This window comes from Rhinolophus hipposideros, assembly GCF_964194185.1.
Source record: "Rhinolophus hipposideros genome assembly, chromosome: 10".
NCBI lineage: Eukaryota > Metazoa > Chordata > Mammalia > Chiroptera > Rhinolophidae > Rhinolophus > Rhinolophus hipposideros.
This window is the reverse complement of record NC_138056.1, coordinates 37779685-37794795: the sequence shown is the minus strand read 5'-3', so window position 1 is coordinate 37794795 and position 15111 is coordinate 37779685. Positions and strand designations below refer to the sequence as shown.

Genomic DNA, 15111 nt, shown 5'->3' with positions numbered 1-15111 from the left:
CTTTTGAGTAATTCTTTGCTCTTTGTCCCTTATACATGGGTATTCCTCAGAGTTCAGAAATTGATCCTTTTCCATATACTCTCCTGGAGAATGTCTCATTTTCCTCCCAGGGCTCCACTTCTGCATATGTATAAATATATGTATATGTATGTTTATCTATCTAATCTATCTATTTAATCCATCCATCCATCCATCCATCCATCCATCCATCTACCTATCTACCTATCTACCTATCTATCTATCATCTATCTATCTATCTACCTACCTACCTACCTACCTACCTACCTACCTACCTACCTACCTACAGGCTTCCAAACTTTACCTCTAGTACAGACTGCTTTCTTGAGCTTCAGACAGACTTATATAGCCAACTGCCAAGGACCACCTCCCCTTGGATTCAACCTGTTCAAAATGAAATCCATAATCTTTACTCTCAGTGATTTCTCTAGTACTTCTTATCCTGGTTAATGTCATCCAGATATTCTAGTCACCAAGCCTAGACCTAGGGAACCCTTTGCATTCCCCTTTTCCCTCAGTGGAATTGATCAGAAAGTTCCGTAGATGCTATTATATCTATTAATTAAATCCTTCCTTTCCAAATTTACTGCAGTGGCTAAGGCTATGCCTTACAGAACTTAATCTTTCATTGGGCCTATTATTATGGTTTCTTAAATGAGTTTCCTGGCTTTGGCTTCACATTCTTCCAAACTATTCTTCATTCAGTACCATTGAGATTTGAAATGACAATTAAAATTGGGCATACCAAAAAAAATGGATTATGCCTGTTCCCTGATTGAAAACCTTTAATAGTTCCTTATCACTCAGAATAAATTTCAGGCTCCTCAGCATGGCCTATAGGACTTCTCATGATTTGACTTCCACCCATTCATCCAGCCTCGTTTCTCCATGCCCATCTTCCCTCCATCCCAAATCATACCAACCCGGTTATAGTTCCATAAATGCCCATGCTGTTTCATGACTCCATGTCTTTGTACATACTGTTCTGTGTCTGGAATGCTCTACCTTTTTCTTGGGAAATGTATTCTTCAATACCCAGGAGAATTTCTTCATTTGTGAACTTCTCTTTGTCTCACCACTGCACTTGGTCAGAGCTATATTTGAGCATTTCATACTGTGCTGCACTTGTTTACATATTTTCTCCTCTACCAAACTGAGGGCAGGGACTATATCTTATTCATATTTGTACTTTTAGTATCTAGGCAATGCCTGGCACATGCTGAATGAATGAATAAACTTTTGCAAGCATAGATGTTTTCTTGTCTTCACTATGTTTAATGCTGTTATGGCTAAAATTGGTTATTACAGGTTTGATTTTTTTTTTTTTTCCTGTTACTCCATGTTACCACATATGAACCCTAAATCAACATTTCTTCAGCAGAATGAGATCTAAGATATGTAGGCCCACAAAATTATGACAATAGTATGTAGCTATTCCTTTAAAAATTAACATATTAAAAACTTTGCATTTATAATACACATTAAAATCTCTGCAGCATTTGCATCTTGATGAAAGAGAGCTGCTAATTTACCTATTTGCTTGCATAGAGAGGAAGACAAAAATTTGGTTGAATGACATGGCATTGAAAGCAAGTGTTGAAACTGAGTTGAACAGATATAATCTGGGATCTCCTTGGAAAAACTCAGAATTGATAGAATCCTGGAAAGTCCTGAAAGGATGGGGAGGGATAAGGAAGAGGATAGGATGTAAGAAGAATAAACTAAATTTACATTTACTGAGCATCTAGTCATTGTTATTCATTTTACACATTAATTTAATTGAATCCATAACAATGACCCTAAAAGGCAGACATTGTTATCCCCATTTTTCAGATGGTAGGTAACACGAAACATCAAGAAACCTTCAAGGCCATGCAGCTACAAAGGGTAACTAGATCTGACTGATGCTGAGGTTTCCTTCCTTCTTGTGCTGCCCTGCCTTTCAAATAAAATTCCCAGAGCGGCCATGTGGCTGTGTGCAGCTTAGTAACACATACAAAGACACATTATTTGCTCTTATTTGCAATGATCATATGTAGGTGGCTCACTTAGTAGTTAACAGTAATAGAAATATAATTTTATTTCCACATCTAATACTTACTTAAAAATGTACTAATGAATAGTCTCACATTTATTGATGATGCTAGAGAATGCACTGGATGAATATTTTTGCGTTTCTCTTGCAAAACAACGTGAATACCTTTTAAATAAGTTTAGTGGAGAAAGCATAGTTCTAAATTTTTCTTTGGTGTGCCCTGCCGTTGGCTCCATTTGGATCCAGAAATGACTGCTGTCTGGGGTAAAAGGCAGTTTGCTCTTGCTGCCTCCTGTATATTGCTTGGCCTGGCAGTTTGTCGTTCTCCTGGGCAAGAATCCAGCTTGTGGTAGTGAGGTGGTTTTGTGGCAGAACTCCACAATTAACCACAAGTTCAGTGTCAACGGTAGGCTGCCACCGTCATGGCTGTGATCCTTCAGATCTGCCGGGATAGTCAGAACTGAAGAAACTACTGCTTGTGTAAGGAGGGAACAGGAAAACTTGGAAAGAGTTTACATTGCTGTTTATTGTTCAACGTTCAGGTTTTAGGTTTAACAGACACACACACACACACATACAAAATCCAACACTTTTCAGATTGGTAGTTGTAGATTTAATACTTTTGCCAGTTGTTTTTTGTTTTTAAGTATAGTGGATTTCTGTCAACAACTGTTGCTCTGACAAGTAGAAATAGAAAAAGGAAAGTTCTTAAAGTAGTAGAATATACTCTTTCATAGCCAAAGAAATAGAGGTACCATCACTTGAATTAAAAAAAAAAAAAACAGGACACAGAAAAAACTCACACATCTCTTAAACATTTGTTTTATGTTGGAAATTAAATCAAACATAAATAAATGCCATGTTTTCTGTAAATCTAAGAAAAGGGATTCTTTTACTGATTTTGTGCAAATGTGTTAAGAAAAATATTTTTGAATGTCAATATGGAAACTTTTGTATTAAATTATATATTGAGTTTCAAGTACAATTCATTAAATAATAAAGCAAAAATCAAAGGACATACAACTGAAAATTCTGATTTATTAAAAAGTTTTTGAGAAATACAACACACTTCAAAAAATTTTGAGCATTAAATGAGCACTGTACTAGGCATGGTATGGAGATTGAACTAAGCTTGAGGAAGACAAAATTCTCGTGTTTGAAGAGTATATCGAAGAGGTCTCCATGTAAATAACAAATATGAAAACAACATACACCTTTATATAGTAAATACTAACAATAAACCCCAGTTCTGTATTAGGGCCTCCTCACACCTTACACTTTTGTTCTTTGCCCCTCATACTTTGTGCTCCAACCATAGGACACTTGAAATTATCCAAATGCACCATAATTGCATTCCTCTAGATGTTAGCACTTGCTTGCTTCCTTTGCCTAGATAATCTTTTCTCCCTGCTTTACCTCTACTTAAGTTTCAATTCCAAGGCCAGAAATCTTTCTCAAGAGCATTACTCCCTACCAGATATTCCCACCCTGGTGTGGGTTAGCTGTAGCTCTGAGATTCCAAAGTACACAGAGTTCATTTGCCTCTACATCATAGCTCCTATTACACTGGGCTCTAGCAGTCTTTTTACTTTTCTAGCTTTCACTGTGAACCCTGAAGGGCAGGAACCACCCCTTTCGTCATTGTATCCTTGTCAATTAGCACAATGCCAGGCACTTCACTGTTGAATGAACGCATTCATTAGGGAGAGAGATTAAATGTTGCCGGAGGGAAGTGGTACATAGGACAACTGAGAAAGTAAAAGGAGTAAGGGAATCAAATATAGAGATGATAGAGAGAAGGTGGGGAGAGAGGAGAGAGCTAGGAAGACAGTCATCCAGACACTGAGGAAAGAACTGGAACTGATGGAGAAGGAGAAACAAATTGTGAAAACCAGCTGAGACAACCACAGAGTGGGGAGACTCTGGAAAAGAAGGATTCTCTTCTTCTTTAGTTCTGAAGCCCTGTTTCCAAGAGTTTTTTGTTTTGTTTGTTTGTTTTGTTTTTTAATCATAATTCTCTTGTGCTCTTTAATAGCCTATGCGCCTAGGCTCCGTCTCCCACATAAAAGCGCAACTTGAGGAAGCTTCTAAAGAACTTTATGTTTTTTTAATGTTCTAAATAGCATCTAACACAGGCCCTGCATATAGTGAGCAGTCAGTAAATACTTGTTGAGATGAATGAACTAAATAAACAGTGAGTCAAAGTGAGGTTCAGATTCTGAGTTGAGCATTAGCTGGAGGGGAAATAGGTATTGTGTCCACACGTAGGCAACAGAGTTGCCACTGCGCATTGAAAACAGAACGATCCTTTCTATATAGGAGAAAAGCCAGTCTGTTTTTATTTTCAAATGCGAGATGGTAAATGTTAATTCTTTGATTCTTTAAAAGCCTGGCCAGTCCTTCACATATCTTAAGGAAAGACTCTAGTCGTAGGAACTTGGACTCTCACTGACTCTGGTTAATTTACTGGCTATTCCTGAAATTTTGATATTTAAAATCGATCTGACTGCTTTACAGCATTATCCCTGAGAAATTAGGGCTGCTTTATTACTGAATTCGGAAAAATTACATTTTAGAAAGAGCACTCAGTTCTAAGCATTTTCCCAAAGCCAATTCAAATTTATTTTTTATGCTCTGTTTCAGAGGTTTAATTTTTCTTTTTCTTTTTTCTTCTCTCTTCCCCTTCCTCCCTCGTTTCCTTGCCCAAGGATTCCAAAGTGGGGCTTCAGGTCACACAGGAGGAGGTGTCAGAGACCTACCCAGCTGTCAGGATATGGGCCTAGACACCTTCACTTCAATAAGAGTAGTCTGCTTTCATTTGCACATTTCTTTCGAAAAACATTTGAAAGCCATAGTTGACAATGCAAACAGAAATAAGCTCTTAAAGAACTGGTAACCATTATTGTCTGCTCTTCAACTGCTTTGAGCAAATCTTTAGACACTGCTCCAGAAATGACCCTGAGCAGTCAAGCCACCTGATCATGAGACAGTGATAACGACTGGGCAGAGTCCTATCCCTCCTCCAACCTCTTCTGCCATCCTTTCTTACTTATATTCCATGATAACAAGTATAATAGAGCCACCAAAGGTGCAGCTGCTAAGATCCGTTTAAAAATATTTAATTTTGGAAGGGAATGTGTGGGAATACCGCCTAAAAATGGATTTTCTTTACATCTAGATTTTAGGGTTAGGAAATAATCCTATCTTATTAAAAAAAAGTTTGAAAGCATGAGGTAGAAGGATGCAGAGTTACACACATACCAGAAGACAGGGCAGGTGGGAAGGAGGATCTGAGACCTAATATGAGGCTCACTTGTTATTTTAGCTTCTCTGAGGATGAAGGTTCAAGGAGAGAACAAGGGAATTCACAGAGAGGGCAATTTCCAACCTAGCAATGGTGAGCACCAGAGGAGCCAGATGAACAAGTGACTGTTCTTCAGTTGGTTTGAGCCCAGTAATAGGACATCTCAACTAGTACTTGTAAGGTTAGACAGATGGGCAGGCAGTGGCATCTAGAATGTCCGTCAGTGGTGTCTTTAGCCATTAGACTAGAGTTTAGGGGTAGAGTTTTTGGCCCCGAGACTGGAAAGACCCAAGTTCTTCCATAATTAATTGGGGGCATTGACAGTTTATTGGTGTTGGTGCCTAAAATGGAGAACAAACAAAATTCTCATCCTATGAACTGGGATACACGGGGAAACTGGGTCTTTGGAACTAAAGGGCAAGGACACCATTATTAGAATAGAGGAATACACAGGGGGGTGCTTTGCATCAGAACATCTGGGGAGGTGGGTGGTAAGCACTAGGATCCCATGTGATCATCAAACTGGGAGAATGATTCTAGCGGAGAGAATGATTCATGGGTCAAGATAGGAGAGAAGGCAAAGTCAGGTAAAATGAGGGTAGAGAGTGCTGAGGAAAACTGATCTTAGGTCTTTTTTTCACCATAGATAATGGTCATGCATTCTCCAACCTAAAGACAAGAGCTAGGTATTTCTATTGGTTGTTTAAATCTGGCAGAAGAATAATTAAATACTTTGAACTCTAAGAAATGCTGCCTACTAATAATCTTTGACAAAGACTATAAACAGAGAAGGGAGTTGCTATAAACATAGCTAGCTCATTCTTTTTGTGCATATTTTTAGTTAAGTAAACTGATGGTCTTTGGTCATGTCCTTACATTTTATTTTAGAATTCTCTCAGGTACTGGGATTAGTGTTCAGAGGGATTCACTCCAACTATAGATTATTGAAAGAGTTGGGTTTTTAGCCTCATGAAGACCTGGGAAGACGGCTGAAAGAGGAGAACCAGGAAATATGAAGAGGGCTTTGGATTATACTCTCCAGATAACAGTCCTTTGATACAAATCCTGTTATTTTATTTGTCAACATTGAGAGCTTGCTTTAGTTTGGTACAAGTAATTCAAAGGTTGCTTTCGGCAATCTGAAACATGGATCTAAAGGATGCCTAGATACTGAGGGTACCAAAAAAATGTATTCACATTTTAAGAGATGTTATCTTAAAACGTGTATACATGTTTTTGGCACCCTCTGTATTTGGGGCATACAGAAACCATCGCTTTTTAAGACTGGAAGGGACTCTAAAGGTCATCAAAACTAAATTGCTTCATTTTACAACTGAGAAGGATGAGGCCTGGAAAAGTCATGTGACTTGTTTAATGCCAGGGCATGAATGACTGGGCCTGGACTAGAACCTATGAAGTAGATTTCTAGTCCACTATTATTTCCATTGGTAGGAAATACCATGACTATCCTACCTCAGGTGACAACCCAAGGTTGAAAACAACAACAAATTTAACCTGAATTGGTTCGAATTTTCAAGTCAATTTATTATTTCCTCTGAGAATTTATAATGAGCAAATTCAGCAATGCTGGTGATAGTACTTTTGTCATGTCCTTCTGTGCAAGCTCAAAATGTATCCATGAAGTTTCCCACTTTAATCTTTGACTGGCAGTGGTGAGTTCTGGGAATAGCATTTTAAAAAAATGAATTTGCTGAGTTTTGTTAAAATGTGATTTAAAAAATTTTTTCAATGGTCACGGTGGATAAAAGACCCTGTGGATTTTTATCTTTTAGGGCAAGCATTTGAGTAACCAACTTGAAAACTCTGTCAAATATTGTTTCCTTTATCCAAAATACAGAAAAGGGAATTCTGGTCTTTTCTCATCTTGGTCAAATTCTTATGCTAAGTTCTCAGTGATTTCTGCTATGTATGTGAACTATGACCATATGCGAAATTGGTCTGTTTTAGGTCACGGCTGTGGGCAGAGATTAATTGGTGAAAAATGGGCCTGTTTGTGGGATTTACCACACAGTAAGGTTTCTCATCTCCCTGGAAAAACGTGGAATTAGCTCTTTGAGAAATGCTGCCCTGTCATGAGGTTGAAGGGAGAGTTTCGGTGGAGGGAAACACAGTTCACTTTCTAAGACAGTTCTGATTGGTTAGATTCCAGAGCAGTCCCTTTGGTACAGCAAAGTTCTTCCCGGTTTCAGGTCAGTGTTTCCTACATGCTGCTAGTTTCACCAGTAATTCACAGATCACATCTTATTTGGCTTCTTTCACGGCCAACCGATCCAAACTGGGCAATGGTCTTGGAAAGGACCCAATTCTTCCGCCCCCCTCTCCAGAACATGCTGTTACAATGAAATAGCCTTCGATGTGGAAATAACTTTGCAACAGATTTCTGTGCTTGTTGAGTGGGCTACAGATGTGAACCAGTGGGTTATGTATGGCAAGGGTGGGAAGAGGAGGATGGGGTGCTAGTGCCTCGCCTGTGAAGGTGGTTCTTGAGGAAGACAAACTCTACCATAGCCACCTGGATGTTCCAGAGAACACTCCACGCGCTCGCTCCTTCCTAAGAGCCACTGCAAGGACCCTGGGCCTGCTGCGTGGCCCAAGTGTCCACGTTGCTGTTATCCCAACAGACTTATCCAACAGGGATCAGGGTTTCTCTGCCATGCCCATGGTGGTGGCCGGCCCTTGCCAGGTCACAGCTCGGCTGGGGCGGTCCCAGGGCCCACTCTGACCCGGGATGAGGTTAGAGGCAGGACCTGACTCCTCCCGCCTCAACTTGGTTTTCCTATTAGGCACTGCCCTTAGGGACCACAGACACCCTCTTTCCCCAAGACCCCAGTGGTGACCTGTCGGAGCCTGGTGGGGTGTCTCTCACTTACTCCCGAAGGGAACCTGCGCGCGTGGGGTAGCAGGATGGTGGACTTGCCCCCTCCATCCGAAGAAGACCCCGCCCGTCTCCGCCAGCCCCGTCCGGTCTTCGGGCGGCCGCGGCCGCGCTCTCCCCGGTCCCATCACGCTTAGCCAGGGAGGTCCGGGTCCCGCGTCTGCCGCGGGCGGGCGGCCGGGCGAGCGGCGGCGGGACGAGCGGCGGCGGGACGGGGCGCGGGCACGCGCGGCGGGGGCGCGCGCCCGGCCGGGGCAGCCGCGGGGGAGGAGCGCCCGCCAGCCCGCCCGCCCGCCCGCCCGCCCGCGCGCCCAACGGACCAGGCTGGGGCCGTGAAGTAACTGTTGCAGCCCGCGGGAGCTGGGAGGCGGCTCCAGTCTGCAGTGCCCAGAGGTGCCCGACGGAGGAGCAGAAGCCCCTTGCGCCCGTCTGCGCCGCCGGGATGTCGCGGACCCCGCCGCTCCTCCGCCCGCGCGGCGGGGACCCCGGGCCGCGGCGGCGGGCGCAGCCCTGACGCGCTACGGAGCCGGGGGGAGCCCCGGGCGCGGGGGCGGGGGCGAGGGAGCCGGAGCCGTCCGAGCCCGCGGCGCTGAGTCCCGCGGCCAGCCACCCCCGGTCTCGGCCATGAGGAGGGACGAGCGAGACGCCAAAGCCATGCGGTCCCCGCAGCCGCCGGACGGGACCGGCTCGCCCCCCGAGAGTCTGCGGAACGGCTACGTGAAGAGCTGCGTGAGCCCCTTGCGGCAGGACCCTCCGCGCGGCTTCTTCTTCCACCTCTGCCGCTTCTGCAACGTGGAGCTGCTGCTGCCGCCGCCGGCCCCCCCCCAGCCGCCGGCCCCCCCCCAGCAGCCGCGGCGCGGCTCCCCCTGCTCCGGGGCGCGCCTCGCGCTGGGCGCCCTGGCCGCCTTTGTCCTCGCCCTGCTGCTGGGCGCGGGGCCCGAGAGCGGGGCCGCCGGGGCCGCGCGGCTGCGGACCCTGCTGGGCGTGTGCGCGCGCAGCCTCAGCCCCCTCTTCAGCATCGCCTGTGCCTTCTTCTTCCTCACCTGCTTCCTGACCCGGACCCAGCGGGGCCCCGGCCCGGCCCGGCGCGGCGGCGGCTCCTGGTGGCTGCTGGCGCTGCCCGCCGCCTGTCACCTGGGGGACGTTCTGCTGTGGCCGTGGTGGTCGTGGCCTTCGGGGGACGGCGCGGCGGACGGCCCGGCCCCACACACGCCCCCGGCGGCGGCGGGCAGGTTGCTGCTGGTGCTGAGCGCCGTGGGCTTGCTGACGCTCGCGCGGCGGGTGCGGCCCCGACACGGCGTCCTCGCGCTGCTGTGCTGCGGCGGCGTCTGGTGGGTCTCTGCCACCGGCCTGGGCTCGCTGCCCGCCGCCCTCGGGCCGCTGCTGTCCTGCGGGGTCGGGGGCGCTGGCTGCCTGCTCGCCCTGGGGCTGGAGCACTTCTTTCAGATCAGGGAGGCCCCTCAGCATCCTCGGTTGTCCGGTGCCGCGGAGGAAAAAGTGCCTGTGATCAGACCCCGGAGGAGGTCCAGCTGCGTGTCCTTCGGGGAAACTTCGGCCAGTTACTACGGCAGTTCCAGGATGTTCCGCAGACCGTCGTTGCCTTGCATTTCCAAGGAACAGGTACGGTTGGCGGCGAGCGAGGTTTGCTAAGGAAGGGAGTGCGGTGTTATCGCCTCGGTCGAATTCGTGTGTTTGAAAGGATGTGAACTCTCAGGGTGGAAAAAAAGAAAGTGTTATTTGGAAAGAATTCCTAAAATGCAGGACACTTTTTTTTTTAAAAAACGTCGAAGTGGGACCTTTTATCTTTGAATAGGAATGAAGCAGCAGACTGATCGTACCGCACTTTTTAAAGAGTTTGTTTATGCAATAGATGAGTTCTCAGAAGAATGAAGTGAATTATTTGTGGTTTAATGGATTGACTACTCCCACTTTGGCATACTCTGAGGTCCATCTTTTTGGTGCCGTTTATCAGTTGCTGTTAGAATGGTGCTATCTCCCTAAAGATAACATAGCTATTAGAGTGAGTGAATGTACACATGTATGAGTTTTAATCAGTGTGGTTTCGTTATTCTTGATGTTCGAGAGGAAGCGATGAACCTTGATGAGCTTTGGAACTGAGACTTGTTAGTTTAGATGAAAAGACTGTTGGAAATAATTTTTAAGACTTTCCCCCTCACCCCAAATTTCAGCAGTATAGGCTAATATAATCTTTTACAGACTAAACTCATCCTGTGTATTCGTTACATAATTAGGAGAATGTTGTAACACTTTAACCTTTAAACTTAGTAACGTGTGGAAAGACGCCAAAAGCATTTCCAATTTTTTCTGGATGTTTACATGTTTTTGTTTTTTAAAGGAATTCAAATTATCATCAGGGAATGAGGTACTGTCTTTATGTAGCCTAGGGAAATCTTACCAGTTCTATGTCACCAAGACACTCAGCAAGTATAACTACTATTCATTGAGCATTTACTAAATGCCAAATACTTTACATATATTGTCTTAAATCCTCCTGAGAACCCTGTGTGGTGGGTGACATTACCTCAATTTAGAGATGAGCAAATTTAGGCTTATAGATTACTCAACTTCACACATCTAATAAGTGGCAGTGCTGGGATTTGAACCTAGACTTTTTTCAATGTTGTGTTCTAAGCAACTAAGAGGATGAGTGGAGAGGTTTTACTTAGGAGAGTAGGAGTTTATACCATTGGTTTTCAGACTTTTTGATTATTGGTATGTTTTACACTGGGACCCAGTATGTTTGAAACAAAAGATTCTAATTCTTACTACATCTGATGCTCTCCTCTGTTCAAAATAACCTACAACCTACATTGAATTTATGATGTGTTTAACACTGATATCTAAGAGTCCAATGAGACCACACTTTGCTTCTTGAAAAGTGTTTTCAGAGGCCGCTTTGTGGTCTGTAGTTACTTGGCCAAATGCTTGAAAAAATGTTCAAAAACTGGTGCACCTTTTGTTTTCTCAGTTTACTGCCAGTGATAATAGACAGTGTGTAGGAAAGTGTCTATCAGGAGAAAAATTGCTGTGAGAAGATTAACTGTAGAGAGAAGTAATAGCAACTGTTTCCATAGAATGGTATAGATTTGACAGTTGACTAAATAGGTTGCATTTTTGAACACCGGAAAACTCTTTTAGCATAGTCTCATCATATTTGTAGATAGTTTTTCTGAATTTAACAGCATTACAGTTTAACGTATTTTAATTGTAATCTGTTGGTGTAGTCAATTATGGTGGTTCTCTTGTAAATCGAAACTTCCTGGTTTTCTTAATTCTATCCTAGTCTGGTGCTTTTCCCATCACAGCAACTTCTTTCAACCTTTAACTAGGTGTGTGTTGTTATGCTAGGTAGCTTCATTTATTCTTTGTTTTAGAGAAAAACATGATTTGTGCTTTTCAAAAGGGTATATTATTGCAGAAAACTCTTATTCACATTCCACTATGAATAGGAACATTTTTGGCGTCTTACATATATGCTGATAGTTCAAGGGTTTATACATCATTACATAACATTCATTAAACACTATTTTGGCATTACTAGGAATTACTAGATATTTTTAATTTAGCAGAGATTGTAATAATAAGAATTTTTACTTATGTTTGTTCCTGAAGTTTAACAATGGGTCTGGTATTAGGTTTCCATGTAGATTATGTTAAAGAAATTAGGAGGAAACCAGTGCTTTTATGGAAGTAAAAGATCAACAGACTTTGTAATTTTCAAAGTGTTAAACTTTGTATATGACAAGTGTAAAGTCACTTTATTGTTTCAGAAAGTGAAGGAAGACGGAAAGATTTTGAGTGGAATCTGATATAGGGGAACAATGCCCTGGATTCGTAGGCATGGGATTGAGAGTCAAGTGTTGGCTCTACTGTGTATGATCTTGGAAAAGTCAGTCAATCTTCCTGAGTCTCAGTATCCTGTCACATCAGGGATCCCATTAGATGAATTCTCTAATACCTTCCAATTCTAGAAGTCATTTCTTTTAGTTAGTTTATACTTTCTGTAAGGTATAAAGAAAAGCATAAGTAAAACTCACAAATCAGTAGTTCTTGAAGTTTTACTTAAATATTGAACGTTGATATTGCTAACTTATATTTTCCGAGGTGCAGTGATTGGAAAAGATGAACAAATATTCTGTATTTATTGAATAGAGAACTTTAAAATTATATGTGGATTCATTTTTGGATTGATAACAAAATTGTTATACTTTCATTTCCTTTTAAACTTTTTTGAAAAATAGTTGAAAACTCCTATCAATAGTAATGTTTTTAATTGTGTGAGAGTAGATTTAAAATAATTTTAAACTTTTGGGACGTTATGGTAAGTACTATGTTGAAAATAAAGGCATATGTTTATAAAATGTTTGATTTTCATAATTAGATTGATAGCATTTGGTGTAAATGCTATACATGTGTCAGTTCTTAACTAAGGTTTTTTTGTGTTTGTTTTTAGCCAAACATTTAGAAATTTAAAGTTTAAATCTAGTCACTGCTGAGTTCTGCCTTGGTGGGCTAATGGAAAGAAGCACTTATGTTTGTAGTATATTTGCCAGGAGTCAGCTGAAACTAATAGGAAGTTAAAAAAGAAAACAAAAAAATCAGTTGTCTACATAGAAAACAGATTTTAACAAACTACATTTCTATGCCATTTTAATTGTATATTCTATAATGTAGTTTTCAGCTTTTCAACCAGATCATTTTGTGTGTGATAGACTAGGTAAATACGAGGTTTTGAAAGTCATAAGTTAGTGTGTGAGATATTTTTCTATACCTAAAATGCTAAGTGCTTTCTAAATGGTTAGGTAAATATTTTTAAATTCTGTGGCCTTAAAGCCCACAAATATTATTTAAAGTGTTAATTTTACTTGAAAAAGGTATGCACATGTAGTATGAAGGCCTTTTTAAAAAGATTTTAAAATTTAAGTGATTATTTACCCCCTTAAGGAATTTGCAAGGCATATCTCACTATGAATTTAAGAATACTGTAATATTTGTGAAATTTATTTTATGGTTTCAGTCAGGAGTGTTTTTTTCTAATTTCATGTTAATGTTTTGTAGTAAAATATCAACCTACATAATAATAATTTTATGCTCTGTTTTGTAAATATTGTATGTACTCTGTTATCAGAGTTATCGTTCAAAAACACAGATTTGATCAAATCACTTGCTGTTTTAAAAACCTCTATGTTTTTTCATTGTCCGCAGGATAAGGTGGACATGACCTTGAACCTTGCTTGCAAAGTCCTTTATAATCTGCTCTTAGTCTTGTTTGTTTGTTTGTTTTGTGTTTTAGAAAGCCATCTACGACTTAGGCAACACCCTCTTCCTACATCCATCCTTGGCTCTAGCTGTTTGAGGACTGCTTATTGTTACTGACTTGTAGATATTTTTCTTTTGCTTTTACCATTCACACTGGTTCAAAACTCCTTTAAGGAACAAATAAAATTAAGAAGTTTTTAGACAGTACAGTGATACTCAAATTAATGCGTAAACCGAGAACAAAACTCTAATGTAGCAGAGTTTGCCATATTTAAAAATAAAAGTTGACAGAATATTTTCACACTATCTCAAGAAATAGTAACATTCCCATAGTTTTTGTTTTCCCACACTGAGTGGAAAGTAAATAGGACCGACCATAAATAAAACTGGAAATTGTATTTTCATCATCCTCAGGTTTTTTTAGCCTACTTGGTGTCATGCCTTTCTCTGATTCTTTTTCTTTTTCCTTTCAATTACCAAGACATCCTGTTTCCCTAGCACATTCTCCTGCCTTCCTATACCCCAACCAAAGCATGAAGAATCTGTAGTTGCTGAAAGAGTTTATTTCAACCTAAATATGTTTGTATAGATATAGAAGAGATTGAAGAGATTTCTAATTGACACCTGCTCATTTTATAGACAGGAAAGAAATTCAACTCCAGAGAGATAAAAATCTTGATTCTAGGTTATGCTGTGAGATATTTGGCATATCAGGACTAGAACCTAGGTCTCAACTCCTAATCCACCTATACTTTTTGTAAAGAGCGTAAGTACCTGCAGTCATTCATGGTTATCCAAGGCTGTAGTTAATTTTGCCAATTATATGATAAATGACACCCCTGGTTAAAGGAGTTTGGGAGTAGAGGTGGGAGAAAGGGGAGAGAGATCGGAGGGACTCTTGAAATCACATCGTTCATAATGACCTTGAAGGTAATCGTAGTCCCTAATGTAGTTATTTCAGGGTGCCTTGTCAGGATGCAGCTGGTGTCAAGCTCAAGTGCCTTTCAGAGACCAGTGACATAACATATTTATGTTATATGTTGAGGAAGGAGGGGAGGGTAAGAAGAATGGAAGTCAACCGACAATAGCCTACTTTGCCTAAGAACATTCAATTTAAGCAAAACAAACTGAATAACTGTGTTAACCAAGCATAACTTTAGGAGATCTGGGTTCTGTCTGTGGGTAGTTCCTGACAGTTTTTGACATTGGGTTGGTGTTCACCTTATTATTTAAAAGCTGATCCATATTTATTTAAATGATTATAAGAAGCTTGTTCTTAGAACTTGGGGCAGAGTTGTGTATTTCCCACTGTCCTTTTCTTTTATGACCTAGAACTTTACTTCATGTATTGATTTACCTAGCAGGTATCTCATTTTTATAGATTTTCTCTCCATCAGCTAGAGTACATTGTTTGGCTACTTCTTTCTTACATTTCATACAACGTGCATTCAGCATATTTTATTTGTTTTTTTATTCTAGAATGAGAAGCTCTTTTTGATTATAGTTGACGTACAATATTATATTAGTTTTATGTATACAATATAGTGCGTTGACATTTATATACCTTACGAAGCAATC

General features: G+C 41.6%; 1 protein-coding gene across 1 annotated transcript in view; it reads left to right on the top strand.

Annotated features, from left to right (window-relative positions):
- The first annotated feature begins 8827 nt into the window (after positions 1-8827).
- Positions 8828-15111, top strand: part of PDE3B (phosphodiesterase 3B) — a 140919-nt gene continuing 134635 nt past the window's right edge. Inside the window, exon 1 of the mRNA XM_081062655.1 lies at positions 8828-9873. Coding sequence (XP_080918781.1) covers positions 8878-9873 — 996 coding nt within the window. The 5' untranslated portion in view covers positions 8828-8877. The remainder of the gene's footprint in view (positions 9874-15111) is intronic.